This window comes from Seriola dumerili, unplaced genomic scaffold, assembly GCF_002260705.1.
Source record: "Seriola dumerili isolate Sdu_G_001 unplaced genomic scaffold, Sdu_1.0 BDQW01000149.1, whole genome shotgun sequence".
In the NCBI taxonomy this organism is placed as follows: domain Eukaryota; kingdom Metazoa; phylum Chordata; class Actinopteri; order Carangiformes; family Carangidae; genus Seriola; species Seriola dumerili.
Window position 1 is genome coordinate 11,958,172 of NW_019174404.1, and position 23,624 is coordinate 11,981,795.

General features: G+C 41.4%; 1 protein-coding gene across 3 annotated transcripts; it reads right to left on the reverse strand.

Annotated features, from left to right (window-relative positions):
• Window positions 1–561: 561 nt before the first annotated feature.
• Window positions 562–23,009, reverse strand: zfyve28 (zinc finger FYVE-type containing 28). 3 transcript variants are annotated; one of them, XM_022751183.1, is made up of 14 exons: window positions 22,668–23,009; window positions 9,406–9,546; window positions 7,274–7,411; window positions 6,875–7,077; window positions 6,631–6,720; window positions 6,424–6,513; window positions 6,232–6,333; window positions 4,600–6,147; window positions 4,206–4,301; window positions 3,537–3,700; window positions 3,287–3,403; window positions 2,779–2,880; window positions 2,534–2,637; window positions 562–2,395 (listed from the first exon to the last, which is right to left on the reverse strand). In XM_022751183.1, exons 1-14 carry the CDS (start codon window positions 22,701–22,703, stop codon window positions 2,264–2,266), a joined length of 3,063 nt encoding a protein of 1,020 aa, XP_022606904.1. In that variant the 5' UTR covers window positions 22,704–23,009; the 3' UTR covers window positions 562–2,263. The 3 variants fall into 3 exon arrangements, with proteins under 3 accessions (XP_022606904.1, XP_022606903.1, XP_022606905.1); XM_022751182.1 differs by having other exon boundaries at window positions 2,779–2,883; XM_022751184.1 differs by lacking the exon at window positions 4,206–4,301 and having other exon boundaries at window positions 2,779–2,883.
• Window positions 23,010–23,624: the final 615 nt, after the last annotated feature.

Sequence of the window (23,624 nt, forward strand, 5' to 3'; positions counted from 1 at the left end):
GTGTCACTGCAGTTCCTCACAAAACTCAGAACATTCAGTTAAGCAGAGTGTTGCCCATCAGATGAGTAGGCTCACACCACCTACTAAAGTGGCAGGAAAAACTGTCAAATAGTAACTAAAATAGCTCCTGGCTGTGAATGGACATTTTGACAGAATCTTCATAACATTTTTCAACCAAGTCTGTGTTCTGTGCCTATTCAAGAAAAAGACCAATCAGTTTGTAAAAACAATATCCCTGTGGTCTCAGACAAACAAAGTCATATTTGAGCTGCACTTCTTACATCTGCAAACCAGGAGAAACAGCTGTCTGTAGTTACAGTCTGATCTGTTGATAAATTAATTTCCAACAACTTCATAGCCTGTGGAGATGTACTATATATCTGCATGATGTTACGGTTTTGCATATATGACTATGATGTTCAGTAGGTCAATCATTTCCGGATACAAATCTATGAAAACATTTCAAGGCAGAAAATTATTGGTCATCATTTTTTTTAAACAGGAAAAAGTCATTTATTTCAATATACATTGCATTTAAAACTATATAACATTATTTGTTTGTTGAATATTTTACACAGCTCTTATCATGGAAATGTACTGGAATTTTACAAAATAAGACCAAGCTCTGAAATAATAATAGGATATCCTGCCCATTAATTACTGCATGATTCCTTGTTTTTTTCATGTTTTTTCACATAAAAGTAATTATAGCTTCTTACATTATTTTGTTCTTTATAAAAGAAAAAACATATCTTTTCAAAGTGAGTTTACATGTTCTTTGATGAAAATAAGATTGATCCAACAGTAGTGAGTGATTGTGATTATGTAATGCCTGAGAAACTGCTTTAAGTCAGAGCAGAATGGACATAATGTGATATTACATTGTTGCTCAAAGGTCCATATGTGTAGACTGGCGACTTCAGACCATTCAGATGTACAAACTGTTATATATTAAGAGCATGGAAGATACTTTGTATGTATTCATTGCAATGGAAGCAGATTCAAGAGCAGAAAGGAAGTGAGGTGCAAATGATATCAGCCTGGGAATATCTGTTCCAGCCTGACAGTACCACCAGAGCCAAAGATGGAAATAATTTAGTGTAAACACAAATCGGCACAGCTTGGCTCTTCAGAAATGGCCTAATAATTTAAACAGCAAAGGACTGCCTCTAAAGTTTGCAGGACCACCGTAGTTAGTAGTCACAATATTGCACTATAACAAGTGTGGGGGAGGGAAAACCAAAGAGCAATAATTGGCCTGTAGTCTGTAGGCCAGCACCTGAGGAGGCCTATGGTTCAAAACAAATTGTTCACATCACGGTGATGAGAGCACTGAGCGAAGAGAGGTCAACTCTCCACTAGGGGGCCTTCAAGACCTGACAGTGATGACTAAGGAATCCCTTTTATCCATCTTGGTGTGCAGCGGAGTCCCCAGAGAAAACTAAACATGCCATGGTGCAACTGTAAAAGCGATGGGCACAGCCCATTACCATCAAGAGCTGGAGGGTCAGTCTTGTTGGAGTCTAGACCCCATTTCTCAAAGTGGTACAGAATTACACATTCATTGCCATTAAAATGTCAATATAAAAGCTGTCTTTCATTTTTGCTTCACTGGGACTGGTAGCCCGGTGAAGATTGCTTTCCAGTTCCCATATATAGCAACCATATACTGAAGACATTTTAGTGTAGCTATTACCAGAATTATCCTTATTTACATGGTTATCATGACTTACATTCTTTTGAGTAATCCGAGTCCCGAGGGAGCTCTGGCACAAATGTAGGAAGCTCGCAAAAGCATAGGAAAATATGTCACAAGTCCTTTCATTTACACCTGAACCAACAAAACTAATAGGGTGGCCTGTTCTGATTTTGTGCTGCAAACTGCTACAAAAGACTGTTGCAAAATGCCAGTTCAAAATCTGTTATTGCCTGTTCATTCCCTTTCTCTTTCATACCTCTATAATCAGACAGGCATTTGTGAATCATTTATGTTGGCTGGGCAAAGAAATCAAATACTGTGGTTCCAACTGAGGCACCAGCATCTCTCAGAAACAGGTCTCATCATCACCCGGTGGCAGCGTGACTGGTTTCTCTGCTCTGTTATCTATAATGGCCTTACTCTGAAGCCTTGCTTAGCAGGAACGATGATGACCATTTAGATTTACCAGAACAGTGTGGCATTTGCTTTGTACACAGCCGTGGGTCTGTCTGTTGCATATGATCTTGTTGTGGCGGACTGTGTGCTTTCTGTGATAATCTGGGCTCAGATGCCGGCCTTGTCGCTGTAGAAAGGCGTGACATGAAACATGTAGCAGTGTGTGCACACCCTGACAGGCTTCACCTGGCCATATCGGGGCAACGGTGCAGAGTGGGAGGAGCAGCGAGAGCAGAAGATCTGAAATGACACCACATATAATATCAGTCACTATCTGTATGATTATGATGTGCAATGTTTTCAAAGTCATCTATTTCAGCAACAGCTGAGGGTATTCTGCCACCTGGCCTTCCTCAGACAGGAAGAGAGCAATTGTACCTTTCCACAGCTCCTACAGTGATGCTTCCTGCGGATGACAGTGAAGGGAGCCTTGCAGGCAATGCAGGAGTTGCAGGCTTCATCTGGGACCCAGTCAGGAGGGTCTACACAGAGCCAACAAAAAAACAGTCAACACAGAGCCGGCCTGTCTTTGCTGAAAGGGGGGTGGGGGTGGGGTGGGGGGCTGGGGGGGTCAGGATAATATTTCAACTAAACTGAGTGGGTTTGTTTGTAGGTTTGCTAACCTTCGAACTGGCCCTCCCGTGCCTTGGCTGCCAACTCTGATGAAGAAATGGTCTCCTGACAGAGAGCACAGTCCTCCAGCACGGCACTACGCATAACAGGACCTGCTGGACACAACAGAAGTAGAAAATAAATCCACTATAATGGCACTACAATACTCAAGAAATCATTTGATAAAAGCATGGATGAATTTTATCTTTTACATTGGATGGATTCTGCGTTTTTTCTTAACTTAGAGCAGCAGGGCTGAACTAATTTCATGAAGTCAGACTGGGGTCAAACTTTTTTTTCCCACAAGAAGATTTACTATTTTAAGCAAGCAAGCAAATGAAGTTTGTGTAGTTTTAGGAGACAGGAATGTGGGTCAATAAGATGCACTATGCTCTGCCATTGTTCAGTTCAATAAATATTACATAAATATTTTTTGCTGCAGTAATGCAGTTTTAAATTCTGTCAGTATCATATTAATAAGGGAAAGACCCTACTGTATATCTGAGACATATTCCTCACCTTTCTTTTGCTTATCATTGTCTCCCTCCTCACATTTGGTTGCCATGACTTCAAACAGAGTCTTGAGGATGCTGCGAAGGTCACTAGCATAGTTGGTCTGCAGCTGATCAGCAACACCTGCATCACAAATAATGGACATCAGCTTGACACAGACAAAGAGCCGGAGAAGAAAAAGACTAAGAGAGAGAGAGAGAGAGAGAGAGAGAGAGAGAGAGAGAGAGAGAGAGAGAGAGAGAGAGAGAGCTTGTACCTGATATACAAACAAAGAGACGGTGGATGAGGTCACTGCTGCTGTGGAAGCGTGATCGGATCTTGTTCCTGGCGGCCACCTTGGCGTCTTCCAGAGCCAGCTGGATCTCCTGATGGTCCAGGTCTTCTGATGTCCCCGAGCTGGGGGTCAGACTGCTCACAGGGCTAGAAGGAGTCATGAGGGACAGGAAAGGATCATCATGTCATCTTTCCCAAATGTACATCCACTATTTACAGTACAGATTAAATTTACATTTCATCAATACGTTTACATTTACTCATTTGACACTTTTATCCAAAGCAACATAGAAGTGAGGGACACATTGCACTAATGCTTCTGTAGAATCAGCAGAAAAGACTAGATCCAGTCAGAGACGGTAATTATGTTTATACACATTGTAAATCTCCAGGAATGTGCCGTTATGTCTAATTAAATCTATAGAGTCAAACCCAGGAGGCAAATTAATGCTATCACCTGTAGCTCATGAGGGCAGAAATGACTGACACTTCAACCAACTGCTAAATCTGAACAAAGACCTCAATAAAGACTGGAAATGAACAAAGCTATCTTTTTATCTGTCATGCAAGGACACAGTTTTTAGTTACCATCAGAGCGTAGGCAGGATGAGACACTCACAAACATATGACACTCCCACGAGTGATTAGTTACCTGGGGGTATATGCACTGCTTGACAGACTACATGTGGTGACCGACACACTCTCACAGTCACTACCTGACACAGAGCTGAGGGGAGAGTTCTGGAAACTAAAAACAACCAAATAAATGGTGAAAAGGGAGAAATGAGAAAAAAAGGGCAGAATAAAATGTATATACATAAACACATAGAATCAAGGCAACATAAGGTAAAGTGCAAATGAGAAACAATGGATGAAAGCAAAAGAATAATAAAAAATATGTAATGAAATATGATGAAATAAAACAGATATTTGTGCCGATGCTAGACTGAATGAAGCTCATACTTTCCCCAAAGCAAACCCTCACAACAGATTACTCCAACATAAACCAAAAAGCAAGTAAAATGTTTATAGAAATGACAGCACACCTGGAGCTCCTCCTGCTGTCCTCTTTGGTGTCCCTCTTCAAGTCTTTAGTTCCTGGCTTGTCTTTATCTATCTCCTTATCCTTCTGTCGGCCTCCACTGGCCTGCTGCCTCTTTTCAGTCCTCAGCTGGTGGTTGCACTGGGAGGGTTCATCCCCTCCGCTGGAGCTACCATCCTGAGCGTGATGCCCTGGCGTTTGAGCCACCACCAGGCACTTCTCACAGAGCTGGGAGTTTGAATCCTCTTCCAGCGGTTCTGCAGAGCTGCGGGAAGATGGTGGAGTCACTTGGGTGAGCTCACCCTTACTGAGAGGCTCCTGACCTCGCAGGGGCAACCGGCAAGCAGAAGACTGGATGACAGTGCTGGGGGCCGCGGTCTTAGAATGTTTCTCCAATCCCAGGGCGAGCCCTAAGCCAAGTCCAGTGCTCTCAGTGGTGATGGCATCCTCGTGGCCATCCTCACAGCTCCCACAGCAGACACATGAGTTAAGCAGGCAGTGAGTGGCCACCAGAGGGCTGCAGGGCTCAATCTCAGAGGGAGTGGGCCGTGGCAGCAGCAGCTTGTCCACGGCCAGCTCCGTCAAGCTCGGGGAGCGAGGGTTGAAGATAACCGTGGCAGACAGCTTCATCCCACCCATACGGTGGGCGATGACCTCAGCAGTTTCAGAAGCTGTCCCCTCTAAACCCATCTCCCACCCGTTCGTGTAAGGCAGAGGTTCAGAGCCAGGGGCGGTGGTGCATGGTGGGAGCTTTGCATTATGACAGAGTGTGTTCTGGCTGCGTGGCTGTGGGCATGGTTGCTCTGATGGGGTCTCAGAGTACCAGCCGTTCCTAACAGAGTCTGGCCGTGGAACCGGCTTGCGCTGCACAGGCCGAGCAGACTGTGGTGCTTTGGAAGGAGTGGCGGCAAAACTACAGGCCTCCTTTGAGATGCTGGTGATGTTGTCTCCTGCTGCATCCAGGTCGTCCATGAAAAAAACCCTGTCCTCCTCCTCTACATAGATGCCTGTTCTTCCCCGGATCCCCAGGAGCCTGCGGGGAGACGCTTCAGTGCTGGAAGCCCCGCTGGAGCCTCCTGCCTCTCCTCTGTTGGGATTGTGGGCTGGGGACTGACCCTGACTGGGAGGCGACAGCAGGGTGGACATCTCGTCTCCTACGAGGTACACCATCATATTGAGCTGCTCCAGTTCCTCCTCATCATACTGCATTGAGCAGGCCAACTCAGCCTCCTCTGCCTCCTCACATAGCAGGCCCTGCTCCTGCTCCTCCTCCCCCCTCTCTGTCTCCACCTCCTCCCAGCCCTTTTCCACTTGTGCCACCTCCTCCTCCTGGCTGGGACTGACATACAGAGCCAAATGCTCCTGTTCCCCCTCGCTCTCCCCCTTGGAGGTGTCATTAGCGGGGCTGGAGGATGAGTGATTCTCTTGGACTGGTGCTGGTACACTGTTTGTTGCCAGCCCCTGGCCTGTGGACAACTCCCCATCCTGGGAGATACACAAGTTCCTCTCCAGCGTCACCAACTCCTCTTCAGTCAGGGTCTGCAGCAGGTCTCTGCAAAAGCATCATAGGATAGTTTATACATAGTAATAGAGGATAAAATATATTTTTGTGATGTTTAATACTAATGGAGTGTACCTGATTTTCTTCAATAAAGTGCGAAAAGGCCGGAAAAGCTCAGACATGTCCTCTGATTTTTGTTGTAGGTTGAGAGGCCCCTCTGAATATACAACCAGCCCACTAAAAATATATTTAAATTCTGTAAGAGGGTGGCAAAGAATAGAAAACAAAGACGTGGGCGGAAGAATGGAGAAGACCGGCAACACTTACCACACAATGGCTAGTCTGGGAATTGTAAACATCAGTGCAGGTTCATAATCATCGATCATATCCTGTGTGAGATAGCCCAGTTTCAGGGCCCTGAGACAACGGAGAGAGGAAAACACATAGTAAAAAAAAAAATTATCTCAGCATATTATTTAGATTCTGGTTATTTCCAGGTGAAGTCAGCATCTCTTTATGGCTCTATGCACTCACCTCTCCACAGTCTCACAGAAGAGCACAATCACCTCCTGCTGTACATAGTATTCTTTGGGAGACTTCACAGGCACCATGGCTGACACATAACTGGCAATGGAAGAGAAGGAAGAGGACTGTAATGACACTTGCAGCTTTGTTCAGTGTTTTTTTGGCAAAGCTGCACCAAAAATCCTTGAGAGGATGATAATTGTGGATTAATCTTGTTGATATAATTGCCAATAATGTCTGGTCCTTAATTTACCTGAGCTCAAATTCAGCAAAAAGGCTGTCGAAATGTCGCAAGGCGTCCTTCATGCGGTCTGTGTACAAGTTGAGGTCTCTCAGGGCCTGGTCTCTGGTGATATTGCGTACCTCCTCCAGGCTGCGGGTGAGGTCCTTAGCCAAGGGTCTCATAGCTATACTCTCTATCTCCCTGTTCATGATGATGGAGCCGGCAGCCAAACACTGCACAGGAACATGTACATGATAAATTCTCTAACTTTGTACAGAAGATTAAACTGAGAAAATGGTGTTTGCAATGCCAAACTTGACGATCAAGAAATACAACAATTGTAAAAATGAAATACAGTATGTTATACACATGTGTAGGACTTGTATGAAGTTGTTTTCCTAAAGACCGATACTGGAGGGAATACGCTACCTCAGCCCCAAACCACAGCTGGCCTGCCAAGTTGTCATGACGAATCTCCTCAGGGAACTTGACGCAGAAGTCTCTGTTGGCCCGGTCGTTGGGGATACATTCATCCATGATCTGATTGATAATGTTCAACACATTGTCCTGCAGATGAGCACAAGAGTGTCAGAAGACAAAATTGAACAAACGAGTTGGAGGGATAAACATGAGTGAATGAAAAACTGTTCCTGAAAAGCTATTTTCTCTGTTTACTTTGATTAATGTTGGTTGGTAATCCGAGTTTCCCCTCTTTCAAGAAGCCCATTGTATTCCACTGTTTAAAGACCATTGATTAGGAAGAGAATGAAAACAATTTGACAAGTACATGAGACCATTATGGTCCGCAGCTACATTCTCCCTCAATAAAAACATTAAACTAAAAGCCCATAATTCCAGCAGTGAAAATGCAGTGTCACACACAGCAAGGGCTAATCAAGAGCTTATGTGCCGCTGGCATGTACAACAGCCGTAACAATGACTTACAATGAGCCTTTCACTCAACTGCAGCTGCACTGTGCACTGTAATCTTGTCAGGCACAGCACTGCGTCTTTCACTGCTCGCCCCGAGGAGAAAGATTAAAAAGCTTTGAGAGGGAAAGCTCAACCACCGATTCCTTTATGGCTGTGTGCTGTGCATGTGTCCCGGGCCGGTGAGTACCACCCCACTGTCTGCGAGAGTCTCCCAGCAGAAGACACGAGTGATAACCTTCACTACTGTTGGTTTCCAATCATTCAGAGGTAGTGACTCTGGCGTGATACCTACCTCCGACATAAGACTGGCTTCAGGTCTTTTTTTCTCTCACTCTCCATCTTTGACCATTTCTCTTCCTCTGTCTCTTGTGCATGCCGTCTAACTCAATCTTTGTCCATCTCAAAACATACACACTTGGCTGCTCCAGCAGGCCACACTGTAAGAACAGCCGTGCCAACATAATATGCTCAGCATGCCAGCAACCCCCTCAAAGGCCCATGAATACGAGCCGATAGCTGCAGTGGCAGGTTCAAGTGCAAAATTTTGGCTTGAGTGCGCTTGCCTTCTATTCTTGGGGCCTCGGGGCTCTGGGGTACAATGCTGCTTAATTCATTCTCCAAAATCCTTGGGGCCTCATTCACAACTTCTGAAAAACCTCAGTGTGACGAAAAGCATTAAAAAAAAAAACTCAGCAAAGAGAAAGTAAGAAAGAGGAAGAAGAGCAGCAGAACAATTCAAAGAGAAAGAAACTGTGAAGAAATACTGAAGAAAAAAAGGTGACAGATTGGCAGAGGAAAGGATGGAGGAGAAAGAGACAGAACAGTGGGGGATCAAGCAATGACCTTATTAAGTGGTTCTCCCCTGAGTGTCTTGGCGGTGGGGGGAGGCTAAGGCACAACGGGCCAGATGACGACCTCCCTCCACCACCTCCAGCTCTCTCAGCATGATGCAGAATGGCAGCCATCACTCATGCACAGCATCACCTTCTAAGCTCCTCTCAACCCTGACCTCATAAAGGCATCAAATAATAACATGTATCGCTATATGCAATAATTTACTGCACGTTCCTATTCAGATTCCATCAGATTGTCAGTTTGTGTTTAATTCAGCAGTTTCCGAATAAAAAAAAGAGACGAGAGAAGTTCTACTCCAACTCTTCTACACGACACAATTACTTCAGTCAAAGCCTCTTTCTGAAGAAGCTGTTCTTGTGACCACTTACTAATAACCCACATGACACACAGCCCTGTCTTATCTGTGTTGAGAGGAGTGTGTCCACTAGTTGCTTCCAAACAAAGTCCACTTATCTCACCTTATCAACAAAACTGATTGATAAAAGAACCGGGTCAAGCGATGTTTGGCAAAGCAATAGTCCTATCACTTCCCCTGTATCCGGAAAGGGTTGATAAGGGTGTTGTTTATTTTTAGCTTTTAGACAACACCAAGGTCAAGCCATGTGAATGAAACAATCTATAATAAACACATGAAGTCATCACTCAGAGTCAAATCCAAGCTACTCTACTCTTAAATTTATTATAAATGATTTCTAATAAATGAATGAAGTATAAACACTGACTTAAATAGACTGATAATTTTCATGTGAGTGTGTTGGTTTCTCTCTGCTGACCTGACAGGATCGGAACTGGTTGACCAGCAGGGTACATCTCTGAGGGTCCTTCCTGCCGTCGAGGCTGTCCAGCTCAGTGGCCACTTGGTTCAGCTCTTCATCAGCGTAGTAGAACTGGGCCAGGAGCTGAGGGTCTGTCCTCTGTACAGAAACACAAGGAAACACAAGGACGTTAATGTTAATACTTGTATAGCTGTTAAAGTGAAACAATCTGCCCTCTGCACCCTGTATAGAGGTCTACACCCTCTATACTGTATGCTTTCTACACGTGTCCTTTTGCTCATTCGCCGACTTTCTAAAAAGCTGAAACATAACATTATGTTTCTTGTCTTGAGTGTCCTTCACTAACTGATTCTGAAGCTGTGGATACAAATATCAGAGTTCCAACAGCCATGTAATCATCTGACCCAACCTTACAACTCAAAACAGCACACTATTTACAGAGGAAATTACAAAATATAAAAGAAAACAAGAATTCTTTTTGACCCTAAACAGACTACAGGCTGGGCCAAGCCGGGATAACTTGGATGTCTGTGTATTGTGTTCTCAGGGGATGACTGGGACAAAATCTCGCATCTTACTAAACTGTGAGAGATAGGATTAAACTCTCAAGGGTCCAAAACCTGCTTGCTGATCTCATACAGTGAGACATTTAGGCACTGCTGAAATCTGTAACAACACAGACTGAGGAATACCACCCTTAATCTGCTCTACATTGACCATTAGGCCTACTAGTTGCTCAGGAGAAGGGGCTGTGCTCATTCATTACACTAGTTTTCATGTGTATTGCTTAGGGGAATTATGTTGTGCACAGTTTAGAGCGCTGCATGAGTGAAGCACGGTGTCAGGCATGGACAGCTGCAGCCTCCAGAAAACACAGCTTGATGCTTGGTGGTTGGGGCAAGTCAACACATGAATAATGTTCAGCAAGTCTCCTGGTTACAACAACACTGTGCTACTATAGCACTTTGGTGTTAACAGGTGGAGTATTTTAAGTCAGCTCAGTTTCACCCACACCAATCGTATGTAGCCGGCGGTGAATGTTGCTCTTTTAGTCATCTTCTGCTTTGGTGATATAAACCCTAATCTCAGGCAAATAGAATAGAACAGAAAGAGAAAAGAGATAGGGAGATGTAGAGGGAGAAGTCATTGCAAGGCAACAGAGCACAGACATGTAGGCAGCATATTACAGCAAAATACTTTTTTTGTCCCTCTGTAGGGACAAAAATAAAATCAAGTAAGTAGGGCATTCTATAGGCCAGCTAAATTACAGATTGGGCTCCCATTTGCAGAGGTATTCTGGTGATTTATAAGTAAACATTAACACACATTAATGCATACCCAAATTTCCAACAAGTATAGGAAAATAAATGATTAAAAAATGGCATTAATCCTTACAAGAGGACTTAACAAAGGTTAATATAGTGTGAAAGCTCCCCAGAAGAGAAGGTGTAATTAGAGAGCCTGGCCCTGGTAGAGGATTTGTGTCATTATCTCCCACCATGCTCCCCTCAGTGTGGGGGAACAGCACAGCACAGCAAATCACTCCACTGCTGAGTGAAGCACATGTACAGCCACAACACACAAGGTAGGGAAGAGACACCAAGGCATGAAAAATGTAAACACAATTATTCATCTGTATTGCTTACACCTAACCAAAATGAAGAAAATAGGTGCAATGCAAACTTTACAGTCCAAACGAGATAGCAATTTTTAAAATCAAGACACCAACAAACACACAGCATGTACGCACACACATCCTGAGGAGGGCTCGTCCAAAGGTTAATGGTTTTGAAAATGGCGACCACATGCCGATGTGCATCATCACAAACCACAAGCACCCAATGACGGTACAGGAGCTTAAAAGGACAGCATGACTGTGCGGACTGGAAGAAGGTGGAGCTACGCTGGTAAACAGGCTCATTTGTCTGCCGTGCGTCAACTGTCTGGAAGTGCTTTTCGTGAAGTCAAACTCAACACTGGTATTTACCGAAAACCTCTCACAGGGCCTTTTCCCTTAAGTTTGCAGTGCTTCCTGTTGCGTGATGCTCTCCCCGTGGGGCCTTGCCTTCTCTCTCTGAATATGATACATGGTGCTGTTCCCTCACTCTCTCTCATTAATAATGAAACAAACTGTGAGGAGAAAACACAAAGATATAACCTACAGCTGGGATATTTGTCGCATTATTTCTGTGAGGGAGTAAAAAACTACTCTGAACATCTTTAAGGTTATTTAGAGGACGAAATATGTCACGGTGAGAGACTAAATCCTAATTAAAATAATATAATGTTGGGTGATTTTGTTTGGTGATAATGCAGTTATAAGAAAGATAAACTGGTATAGTCCTTCAAATTGTGATACTTGAGTTTTCACCTGCCCACAGGTAAATCAGAGCTACAGCTAGGTGAGTACCAGAACAGCAGCACCGGGGTGGAGCAGAAAGGCTTTTATTTCATTGCTCAAGGACACTTCAGTTGAACAGATACTTGCCAACATAAAACTCGACCTTTGTGCCTTTGTGTGTCAATAATATTCCTGCACAATTTGCTCGTGTGTGAATTTTGATGTGTCTGCCATGTCATGCTTACTGAATAAAGTGGAGGAGCAACGCAAAAAAAGCCATCTTGCCCAAACTAAAACAGGCAACACTGAGTCTGTATTGCAGCAGGCAAGTAAGTGTTTCACAGTATTAGCAAGTGTTCTTTCTTAACAAGGTCACATGCATGCTCTATATATAAATCATCTGTGAAGAATGGGAATAGACAGCCATGGTATTATAGCAACACAAATAACATAAGCAAATAGTAATACTCATCATTGCATTTGGCATTACTATAATGGAAACACATCTAGTGGGCTTCTCTGAATGCGTAGACTAATGGGAAATGAATACAAAGGAAATCTTAATTCTACACAAGGAAGCAAACAACCCCATTGTAAAATTAGCTATTTATATTTCCATCTAAATTCTCTGAACAATGAGAAAAGCAATGATATCACCAGTCAGGAGACAGATATGACTGGACAAGTGCACAAAAATGAGTGAGTCTTTGACACAAATGTCACCATGGCCAAATAGGAAGCAGGAGTGGGAGACAGTGAAAGACCTTTTTCTTGCCGAGACACAACAGAGCCCAGAGAGTGATGGCATTCATTTTGAGATTTCTGGAGCTTATAGGCCAACGATGACGGGGGAAGAGACAAAATATTTGAGACAGACGCCATCCTATAGCCTCCTCCTGCTGCATTCCTCACATAAGAGGGAACATTCTTGCAGCATTGCATCATGGGGGAAAAGTCAAAGGCAGGCAATGTTCAAGACATGCTGATTTACTTTTAGATAGGCAGCAATGAGTTGCTTGGTCTACAAGTTTGGTGTACCATGGAATAATCATTTATCAAGTGAAAAAAGGTATGACGGATTTAAGTCAAACTTGACAAGGGAACAGATCACTGGTTTTCATTTAGTAGAGATGTCTACTTCACCCACTTTTCTAACGGGAGCTGGTTGTACCAGCTGTTCCTAAGTTCAAACTTAGCCTAGCTATAATCTAATTGTTTGCTAAGCAAAGAATTAAAACAGGTTGGACCACACAAAATAGTTCAGAGTACTTGTTGCTAAATATTTACACCGAGTAAATGTCAGGTGTAACTCTTCCGCAGCTAACTGAGCCAACTAACCAAGCTAATATTAACCTGGTAATATATAGGAGTAAAAGAGGTAATGAGATACGGTCAACACCTGACATTTGATTAAAATGTTATTTATTAACCAAGTTAAAATAAACACCACAGCACTTTTGTAATCTTGTCAACCACTCAAAATGCTTTACACTACAAATATATATATATATATACACACTATAGTGTTATATATAGTGTTACTACTTGTGATGCTTCAGTTACTTCCCTTTTTACACAATTGATTACCTTTGATTGAACAACAGTTTCCAAGCAACAGATTTACACATAACTAATGTCTTGACCAGATTTCTGGTGCAACCAAATCCTGGGTCACGAGAAAAGTCAAAGTAGCAGTGCTACTTTAACATCTAATCAAATTCAGCACAATTAACACCTTTGGTTAACAAGGCTAGCATTAGGACAGCTGCCTCTGAAGGATGAGGCCCTTAAAAGATATAAAATACAGACTAATCCTCTATCTGAGATTTAAATCTAAAGCCTATATGGTGATTTGACCTGGTTACATGGACTATGAGCCAGTGATGGTGTTAGACTCTGCTCTGACAAGTGGAAAAGGCAGGGTTTCTGTTTAAACAAGTGCCTGTTTTCATCTGCTTACATAACACGGGAAAGTGTAAAGTCTTGGCTGACATTTACTTTACAAGTACAGAGTAAATTGTTAAAAAAAGATTTGCTTTAACAATAACCTGCCACTAGGAAAGAGCTAAAGAATTCCAACTTAAACCTCCAGACTGAGAATTTCCTTTAAAAGGTGACAGAAAAAGAAGAAAAAACTTACAAGTAACAATTAAATTGAGAAGCAGAGTACAACACCTTCCTATCAGGATGTGAAAACTATTTTAGCAAAGTAGTTGTGTGAACATCTGACAATCTTTCTACTGAACTTGTGAGTTGCATCATCATCACAAATGACAGCTCTACCTTGCATAAGTGAGGAAATGATTCAGCAGATTCAGCTCATGTCCCCTGTGGCGTGCCACTCTCCTATTATACTCCTGCTGTCAGTTGTCCTGTGCGCCCCCTCTCTAAGATGACTCTAAAAACTCTATCCATTGCGGTCAGAAATATATAATTTCAGACTATTAATCTCTTAAAAACTTCACCCAGAGTGACAATTACCGTTAATCCCTTTCAATCACAGAATTTCACAATGACTCAGTGAAATTTCTGTCTCTTTTGTTTAACATAAAATCAATAACTGCTGATGACAGTGCGACTCTTATTGAAACGTGTTAGAGAGAGTAGCCTGTCGCTGTTCGATCAACATTTTCATCAGCTCAGCCAGCTTTCTCCTTGAGCTGCTGATTCTGGGCTTCATTTCTTTTCGGACTGTGCAGATGATGGAGGCTGTCAGGCTAATGCTTCATGAACATCTATAGCATCAGTGCATGAACATTGACCCCACTTAAGGGACTTATGAGAAACCTTGCCTCTGCCCTCCATACTCTATTCCAGGCTCAATTTGCTGCCTTCTGGCTGCCATCCAAGGATCAGAGGCAAATATTGTAGGGGGAAACCAGTTCACTCTGCTTCATCCAGTCAGTTGGCAGACTGGCAAAAAAGCAGCCGGATACAGTTCATCACCTTATTCATTATTCAGGACTCAGCATAAAAGCCCCAGCAAGAGCGAGCCAATCGTTTTGGTAACAAACAAGGAAACTTCCTCAACCTTTATTTATATTAAGTTTGGCAGAATAAAAAGTATAATCTTTCTAAGAAGGAAGTGTTATGCTGAAGCAGGTTTACTTGTGTTGTCATTCCTTTCATGTTCAGCTTGCATCAGGAGTTTCCTTCCTCACCTCTGTGTTGTTTTCTGCAGCTACAGAGTTATTGATGGTGACCTTTCAAGCATAAACTCCAACTGTCTTGAAATCATTCTGGTCACACTTTAGTCTGAGATTTTCTATTAAATAAATGTGCAGTTAAATCAATGGCATTAATCATAGACTGCTGAGGAATTTTCCAGCGCTAACCAGCTGAACGCTGGATCCACAGTAGACAACAGACTTAACTCACTTCATTGACTCAATATATTCAGAGTGGTCTGCCCATCTGGACTGATGGCATAATCCGTTTGCTTGTCCCTTCTCTGAGGGCTGCCCTAATCTACCATTTGGACTAAGCACTGACCTGTGCATGTGACTGGCACATTATTTAGCGGGACAGGCTGAGGTAACACAGGGGGGCACAGAGGATTTAGGTGGCTATGAGGCGTGTCCAGGATCCCCTGATGGTAGTGTGGTGACATGTGGGGACACCCCTCTCCACATCAACTGCAGGGAAGTTCTTATGCAAGAAATAATCTGGTTATACAATCCAGAACTGGCTGTGAAATTGTGGCTACAGAGGGGAAGGTGAATTTTAGAAAACAAAAATCAACAACTTAACATTTTTCATGAAGTGTGTGTGTGTGTATCCTGAAGAGATGACAAAATTGGTGGAGGTACATGCCCCAATCTTTATACATAACAGCAGTTACTGAAAATACTGCCATGCATAACATTTAAGGATTGTACTGAACCAAAATACATCTCAAAAAAACCCACCTATGCCCTTTCATGATCACTTTCTTGCAGTTTTGACCCACATCGCCTCCTCACTGTCGAGGATATGTTTGACTCAGAGTCAGGCTCACTCTGTCCACATACCTTTTGTTGTTATTAACAGTGTCTGAGAGCTGGTATTGCTACAACAACAGCTGTGAACAGTCACAGTATGTGTGAGCTAACACACATTTCTGACTGCTGTCTGTGGAGATTAAATGATTGCAAGTCAACATACTTGTGCAACTGGGATTGCACCTGAAATTACACCAACAATGTGGGAGTAGCAAAATTAAGTAGTAAATGAATGAATAAATAAATAAATAATATTTAATAATAATTAACTAGTAGCAATCTGCTTGTAACTTTGCACTTTGCACTCCAAACACACGGTTTTAACCAATAATAAAGTTTTATTTTGCCATTCATATTGTCTTTCCCACATTATCTTTTGACAAGTTAAGAAAATACTGTCACTATCTGGAAAATCCACACATACAACATAACCAACGTACCCTAACCTTTCATTCTCAGCCAACAATAGCAATTTCTGAAATATTTTCAAAAGATGCCACTTGCTCCCACCCCCAAGTAAGTCATGACTGACGTTACTTTTGTTATTTCTCTGCAACATACAACAGCTACAAGATGACAACATAATATTTTAATATTGACTGAATAACGGCATTGCTTTCCATTAAAACAGTAGATAAAATATCAATGTTTATTAAAGAAAAACTTGTTTCAATTTGTCCAGTCTTTCAAATTTCTAATCATCCCAGCCCTAGAATTCAGTAAGAAGAAACACTAGAGCTGCTAAAGAGCGACATCCTCTCATTTTATGTCCTGCCAACTGTAACCAAGGCCAAAATCTAATCCCAAAAATACAGGCCCACTGTTCTCCTCCTCTACTGCTTTCCCTGCCATTCTCCCCTGCTGCTCAGACAGAGCCCAGAGCAGGAGGGTGGCATTTCATTTGCTGGCTCTTCCTAGAACAGTCAGACCTACAGTATAGACAAAGGGCACCTTGAATGCATGCTTTATGTTTATCATCAGTGACAATGAGGAGAGGAATTTAAAAATGTCTTTCATCAGAGACGGTACCAATTATTACCAATAAGAAACAAGGAGTAGAAAATGAGTGCAGCCTCTCAGTCGATATCAGGACTTGCTGATTCTCTGTGGTCTCACTCTTCTTCCACAGCTACTTTCCTTCAATCATTGCTTTCCCACACCTAGGACGATGGGCCCTGATTCCCCAATCCTGCAATGAATTTTAAAAGGCCTTCAATCGCCTGGCCTGTCTCGATCTGTACTAGGGTCAGGTCTCTAAATCCAGGCAGCTGACACCAAATCAATTACTGCATGGCTGGTGGGTAAGCAGAATGGGACATCCACAAAGAACTCCAGAAATGGGGCTAAATATGAAGCCACACTGGCCGCTGCTCAGCAGTTTGCTCTTCCATTGACTCTGTGCCAATCCACTCTGCAAAGACAAGTCCTTAATTGCTTTGCCTTCTCTCAGTTCTTCTGCTTGAGTGTTAGCAATATTCACATACAAATCAGGCCAGTGATAAATGACAAATGAAGGACAAACAAGAAGATGAAGTAAACATCAGCAGAACCAACAACAGCAGGGCCAGTCTTACTCTGCTGAAGTGGAACAATCACTACTGAGGAAATTACCAGCCATTATTCACCAGTTACTGAGGACTGTGACAAAGTGTTTCCCATAAAAAAGTGGTGCTCTGAGGAAAATACACAAGATAGATATTCATTTGGATCTTAAGATTTTTGTTACATTTATATATCACCAAAATACTGACAAGAATAACTGCAACTTAATTTAAAATGAATTGAGTAAAAGTTTAAGCATAATGGGTAGTTCATGGGTATCAACGTAAAGAGGAATGAGGCTCACCATTATTTTCACAATTAATTCTTTGGTATGTAGAAATGTGAAAAATGCCCATCATGATTTCACAGAGCCCAAGGTGATGTCTTTAATTACTTATTCTATCTGAAACACAGCCAAAGATGCAACAATATTGTCTTTAAAATCATATAAAAACATCAGATTTAAGGAACTGAAACCAGTGAGTATTTGGCATTTTTGGTTGATTAAACAAGTGAAACGATAAGAAGATTTTCACAATTGTTGGCAACTTATTGTTTCAACTTCAGTCCGTAGGTCATCAAACCAAACAAAACACACAAAAACAACACAATTTAGCAAGTTTGTATAAGACATATATGTAGCATGTGTCATTACCACCTCTTCATAGATGAACATTTCTTTTCAAAAATCAAAATCAACTGATGTATTTTAAGTAGGGCCCACACAGCTGGCAACGGAAGCCTGAGTGGATGATAAGTGAAAATGTGTTGCTTTGTCAAAACCATCAGCTGTCAACATGTTTGTTTTTCTTTCTGACAGTGTAGACAAACATCTCTAAAGCATCTTTCATGGTGGCTTGACAATGATTTATGATCATGGTAACTTCCATGCTTGTCGTGTTGTGTCGTGTCATTAACATGCATAAAAATTATTCCACACCATTCCTCTATATACAAAACAGATGACTAAATGAGATTTGACCTTAAACCATGAAGTGTATAAGTAGGTTAAACTTTTATTTATAGTTGAAATGATTAGGAAAACAACAATTTTAACTATTCATTAAAACTCAAATGACAAAATTTCACTGGTTGCAACTGATGAAAATTTCTGTTTGTCTTAGTCTTTTATGAGAGTAAACTGAATGTTGTTGGGTTTTGGTCTGTTGAACAAACAAAACAAACAATATGAATAAGTCAGCTTGGGCTATGAGAAACTGTGATGGGCATTTCTCACTATATTCTAACATTTCAAAGCTATTTTTAACTTAAATACAAAATATAAGAATAGGTTAAAGTCAGATTTGGTCTTTTACTTTACTACATATTAAAGATAAAGCTGTAAAATGAACTAAAAAAAAGTATATATGTGGAGGTAAGGGCAAGGGAGAAGGATTTTAAGGCTCAGATTTTGTGCTATGCAAAATGAATGAATAAATACAATTGTTGGCATTAACTGTCATGAGAAACAAAGGGTAAGCTGTGAGAGAAATAAAAAGCTAAAAATTTAAAAACGTAGAACTGAAAACAGTTAACATCTGAAAACTTTTTTATGGTCACATCAAATGCGACTTTTGACCATTATGTATCATTTTATTTTTGTTTTTTTCTCAGCTCCCAATTGAACTGTCAGATGCTGGATGACCTTATCAAAGTAATTATGCATTAGCATTACATATGTTCTTACACTTGCTAACAGTCTACAATGTTACACACACAGTGATATCTGACATTTTGATCAGGGGGAGTGTAGAAGGTATCAGCTACCCGCGCACTAAACTGTCCAATGGGGAGAGGTGGAAATGAAAGGCAAATTAGTAGCATCCTGCAGATAGAGGTGAGCGCACCCGGCCTAGTGCGAGCTATGAGCCCGTCACACTGACAGATGAGGTGGTCTGGAGCTGAAGGTCAGCTCCTGAATGCTTGATGGAACAACAGCCAAGAGAGGAACAAAGGCTACAGAGGAAGTATACAGGTTTAGCCTCCTGACATCTCCCTCACTCGCCATCAGTCACTCAGCAAGTTTGCAGCTGATGAATGAGAGGTGAGGAGACAGTGGCCATTTTGGCTGCTCTGAAACCTGAGTCAGGTCTCGCCTTTGTTCGGGACTGCAGCGATGTGCAATGAAACAGATTTTCATGAATACTTCCCCCCTGATTTCACCATCTCCAAAGCCTCTTTACCTATCTAAAACTTTTCCCTGCACAATGTAGTCAATACACAGTCAAATAAAACAAAGCACCTGGAACAAGTAAAGGAATTGTAAATATTTTGGGGTAAAATGTTAACTGTTGACACAAAAACCAGCTCAACCAGTTTTAATGACTGAAAGGAATGTGAAAAGTCTCACCGTATAGCAGTGTATCCTTACTTTAGGTGAGTTAACTATTACTGCCTTTCCCTAACAGCCTTACAAAAGACCAGGACAATCCATTCTTTCACTCTGATGACAGAGTCAGGCAGAATAGACAGGTACATTATGTCCCGCGCAGAGCTGCACACTACTCTCTCACACACTGGGTAGGGATTGTCTAGCAGGGGCAAAAGAAAGTCCTCCTCAGTGGGACTTATCTGGGGAGGTAAAGAGCAGCTCTGGAAATATCAATAGCTCCGCTTCAGTCAAGGGAACATGCTGATTCAACACTTTCCTCCAGGAGAACATAGTTCAATAATAAACAGCTTACTGTTGATGCAAAATGACAATGCTACACTGTGTTCAACAATAAATGCTAGAATATGTGGGTTGGCCCTGATTTTAATTACCACAGAAATATTTTCTCTCAGAGCAGAAGCAAAACTATTGGCTAGCTCAGCTGCTGTTCGGAGGCAGGAGCACAAAGTGACCTGAACCCTTTCATTACTGTTGTCTTTTCATACTGATTGGCATAATTACTGAGGCTTTTAGCACTCTTTCTCATCACTCCTTTGAGGCAGAACTGGTCATTTAAATCCCACAGACTTGTGTGTTATTCTGTTAATTCCTACCATGGCCGTGATATGGCAGAAAAGGCACTGATGTAATAGCTCAGCACTCCAGAGGCAGTAGTCATTCATGAATGTGACAATACTCTGGTGAACCCCAACACTTAAGCCTAACCCCAACAATGGACAATCAAAACGCTGTGACAGCAAACGTGGTTTAACAGAGAAAAGGGGAATGACGCAGGTGTGTGTATGTGGTAAAGAGCAGGTGGATAATATATAATCAGAGGCATTTCATCTAAGCCTTGTCTGACATTACTGTTGCAAGAACTCCAATTACAATTTATATGGCAACTCAGCTGTCTTCTTTCACCAGAAAGACTGACTTATCAACTTATGCTGCCAATCAGAAATACATGTTGACAAACCTTATAGGTAAAGCAAACAAGTCTATTTCCTATGCCCAGAAACAACACTGACTGCACCACAGTCACCAACTTGTTTAAGAGGCTGTCTGCAGTATATTTTCCTCCATGTCTATGAAACAAAAAAGACTCAAAATGTACAGTGGTTATGATGCAAAGTCAGCCTTTTATATGCTGCTCTTGTACCAATGTACTGAAAGGACACAATGTGTTAAACACACTAAAATGCTCTTCAGGCCTGTGGCCTTGCCCTGAACGTGGGTGTGTGGACTGTAGCAAATAATTTTACACCTTTAGTGTTCTTCATTAAAAGTCAAGATTTCTAGTCAAGTACAGAAAGTTTAGTAGAGTTTTCAATATTTTTTTAATTCCTTAATGTTTTTATGTAAATGCTCTGCGGTTGATAATAACCTTTTTGTACCCATCCTCTGAAAGAGGCCACATTAGAATACTGTGTACTATGAGTGGTGTGCATCATTTTGTAAAGTGCTTTAAAAAGAATATTTGCTCAAACAGTCTTCCCTATAAATAGAAAACTTTCAGTAAGAGCATATCAGTAATTGTGTGATGATTTCATATAGGCTGTAAACCAAGATTAAGTTTACAACATCCAAAGCTGAGAAATCTCTAGAAGCAAACCAGGTAGGAGTTTCTCAATTCATCATAGGCACGAAAATCTGTGACTGTTTATTTATTCATTACTCTACAGAAGCGCTGATATTTTGTGATGATGCAGCACAAATAAATTACTGTATATACTGATCATTCACAACCTGCCTCAGACTTACACCCTTCTGTGAGTTCAAGTTGATGCATTGAGTAGTTTAAAATTGCTCTCCCTAAAACCTACAAGTTAACAAGAATTTCCTCCCTGGAGAAATATTCACATTCACTCATCCTAAAAAGTGCTGCAGATGACATTTATTTAAACTGTTCATTTAACAAGGCGACCGACCAAGCCTTCAATACTTCCTCTGCTGTGTCAGGCAAGTTTCCACACTGTGAGCTTGATTGAAAGAATTACAGCACATCCACTGCTTACTCCAAAAGTGATGATTTTACCAACTAATAATGAGCCAGAGCAGCATTGGATTTAATGTGTTTTGGTGGCTCTTAACAACGATTCATACAGTTTGGGATCATGTGTACAATCAACAAACAAATCAAATCCAATCAAATGCTGCAGAGCAGAAACAATTAGTTATTTAATTAAACAAAATAACTTCCAATAAATTTGTAAATAATTTATTCGTTTCACTCATTTTTAAGATTAAATACCAAACATCCATTTCCAGCTCCTCAACTGTGAGGTTTTGCTGCTTTTCTTTGACTCATGTGATAGTAAACGTCTTTGGACTTTAGTCAGACAAAACAAGCAACGTGAATATGTCACGGGCTTCAGGAAATTGTGATGAGCATTTTTTCATCTTCTACATTTTTATAGACCAGAGAATTTATCAATCAATAGAGAAAATAACCAGCAGTTTTAATAACAATAATCATTAGTTGTTGCACTAAAATGCTAGAAGAACTATTTATGCAACATCAAAAAATTATTTCACTTTTGATTAAGACATTATTGTTAACATTATTGCTATTTTAATATTTTTTTTCATTACTGTTCCTGTTCTTTTTGTTATAAATAATCATATTACCATTAAGGTATTTCAAAGAACGTGTAACTATAATAACAATAAACAAAACAAAACAAATTAATCACTTCAACAATACCTGAAATTAATGACAATGTCAGCTGAAGGCAGCAGTAAGTCAGTAAGTAAAAATCAATGAATATTACCAGGCTGTAACATTGTTAGTCCAGACTAGCGCTTGAAAACAAAAGCATCAACATCAACAAAGGGGTGGCTGCTGGTTAATACAGTGTAACATCAGGAACACGGGCTAACGTTAGCAGATGTGTGGCAGTGTGTGAAGTAACCAGGCTAGCGAGCCACACTGATCGGCTGTTTTGCTAGCTATCTCCAAAGCTATGCATAAAAAATGACTGACTGCAGGGCTGACACAGCGTGAGGATTCAGGATAACTTACCTTGGGCTTATACAGCCACTTTCGAAAGCGGTTCATCGTTACCTCGCCACCTTCCTTTGTCACCAACCCCTCCTCTCCTCTCCCGTACCTGTGTCTGACACTATCAGTGGTTGGCTGCTAAGCTAGCTCGCGCTGCTGGGTTCCACAACGGAAAATGTACAAAACACAACGTACGGTAAGTTGTCCTGAACGTTACAACACAGCTCTGAAAGCGCACAAAGGAGATATTCGGAAACAGTGACTTATTTCCATCTTCCCTGAATCCCGAGCTTGGCTGCCTGTCTCCCCCACCCGGCCACTTTCCAAGTCCCGACGATACAGACGAGCGGAGCACCGACTGCTCTGCTGTTCTCTGCCCCTGTAACGATACTTGATGACAGTCACGTTGACAACATTCACCTCCCACTTTCCCAGGAAATGATGCCTTCAAGTGCTTCTCCCAAATACCGTGCTCCCAACTGCTTTTGGTTGGAAATACTAACAAAACAGACCATATAAGCATTATAGCGTGACTGGTGATTTTTATTGGGTTTTATTATTTATTAAGATCCCCTCAATGTATGCTTACTTATTAAATACTCGACTTTGAATAATGATAATTTCTGTCATGGTTTTCCACAAAAAACGTCAGATCACACTAAATTACATCTCCCTCTGTGTAAAATCTAGATTTTTTTTTAAATATAAGAATATACATTTTATTTTCAAACGTTTGGACCTCGGATACAGAACTTACTGAACTGAAAAATCTATTCTCAGTACTGGAGGTTTCAAGTTTCCTCACTGTGTTAGGTGCATATTGGACTTTGTTTGGTTCCCAACGTTTTTATGATGTTGCACAATTCTGCTCATACATATAGTACATGTCTTAATCACAGATTTAAGATGAGGAACTACATGAATGAAAATGAGGTTGAATGAGTGTCAGAGACAACACATACATCATTCTGCACAATG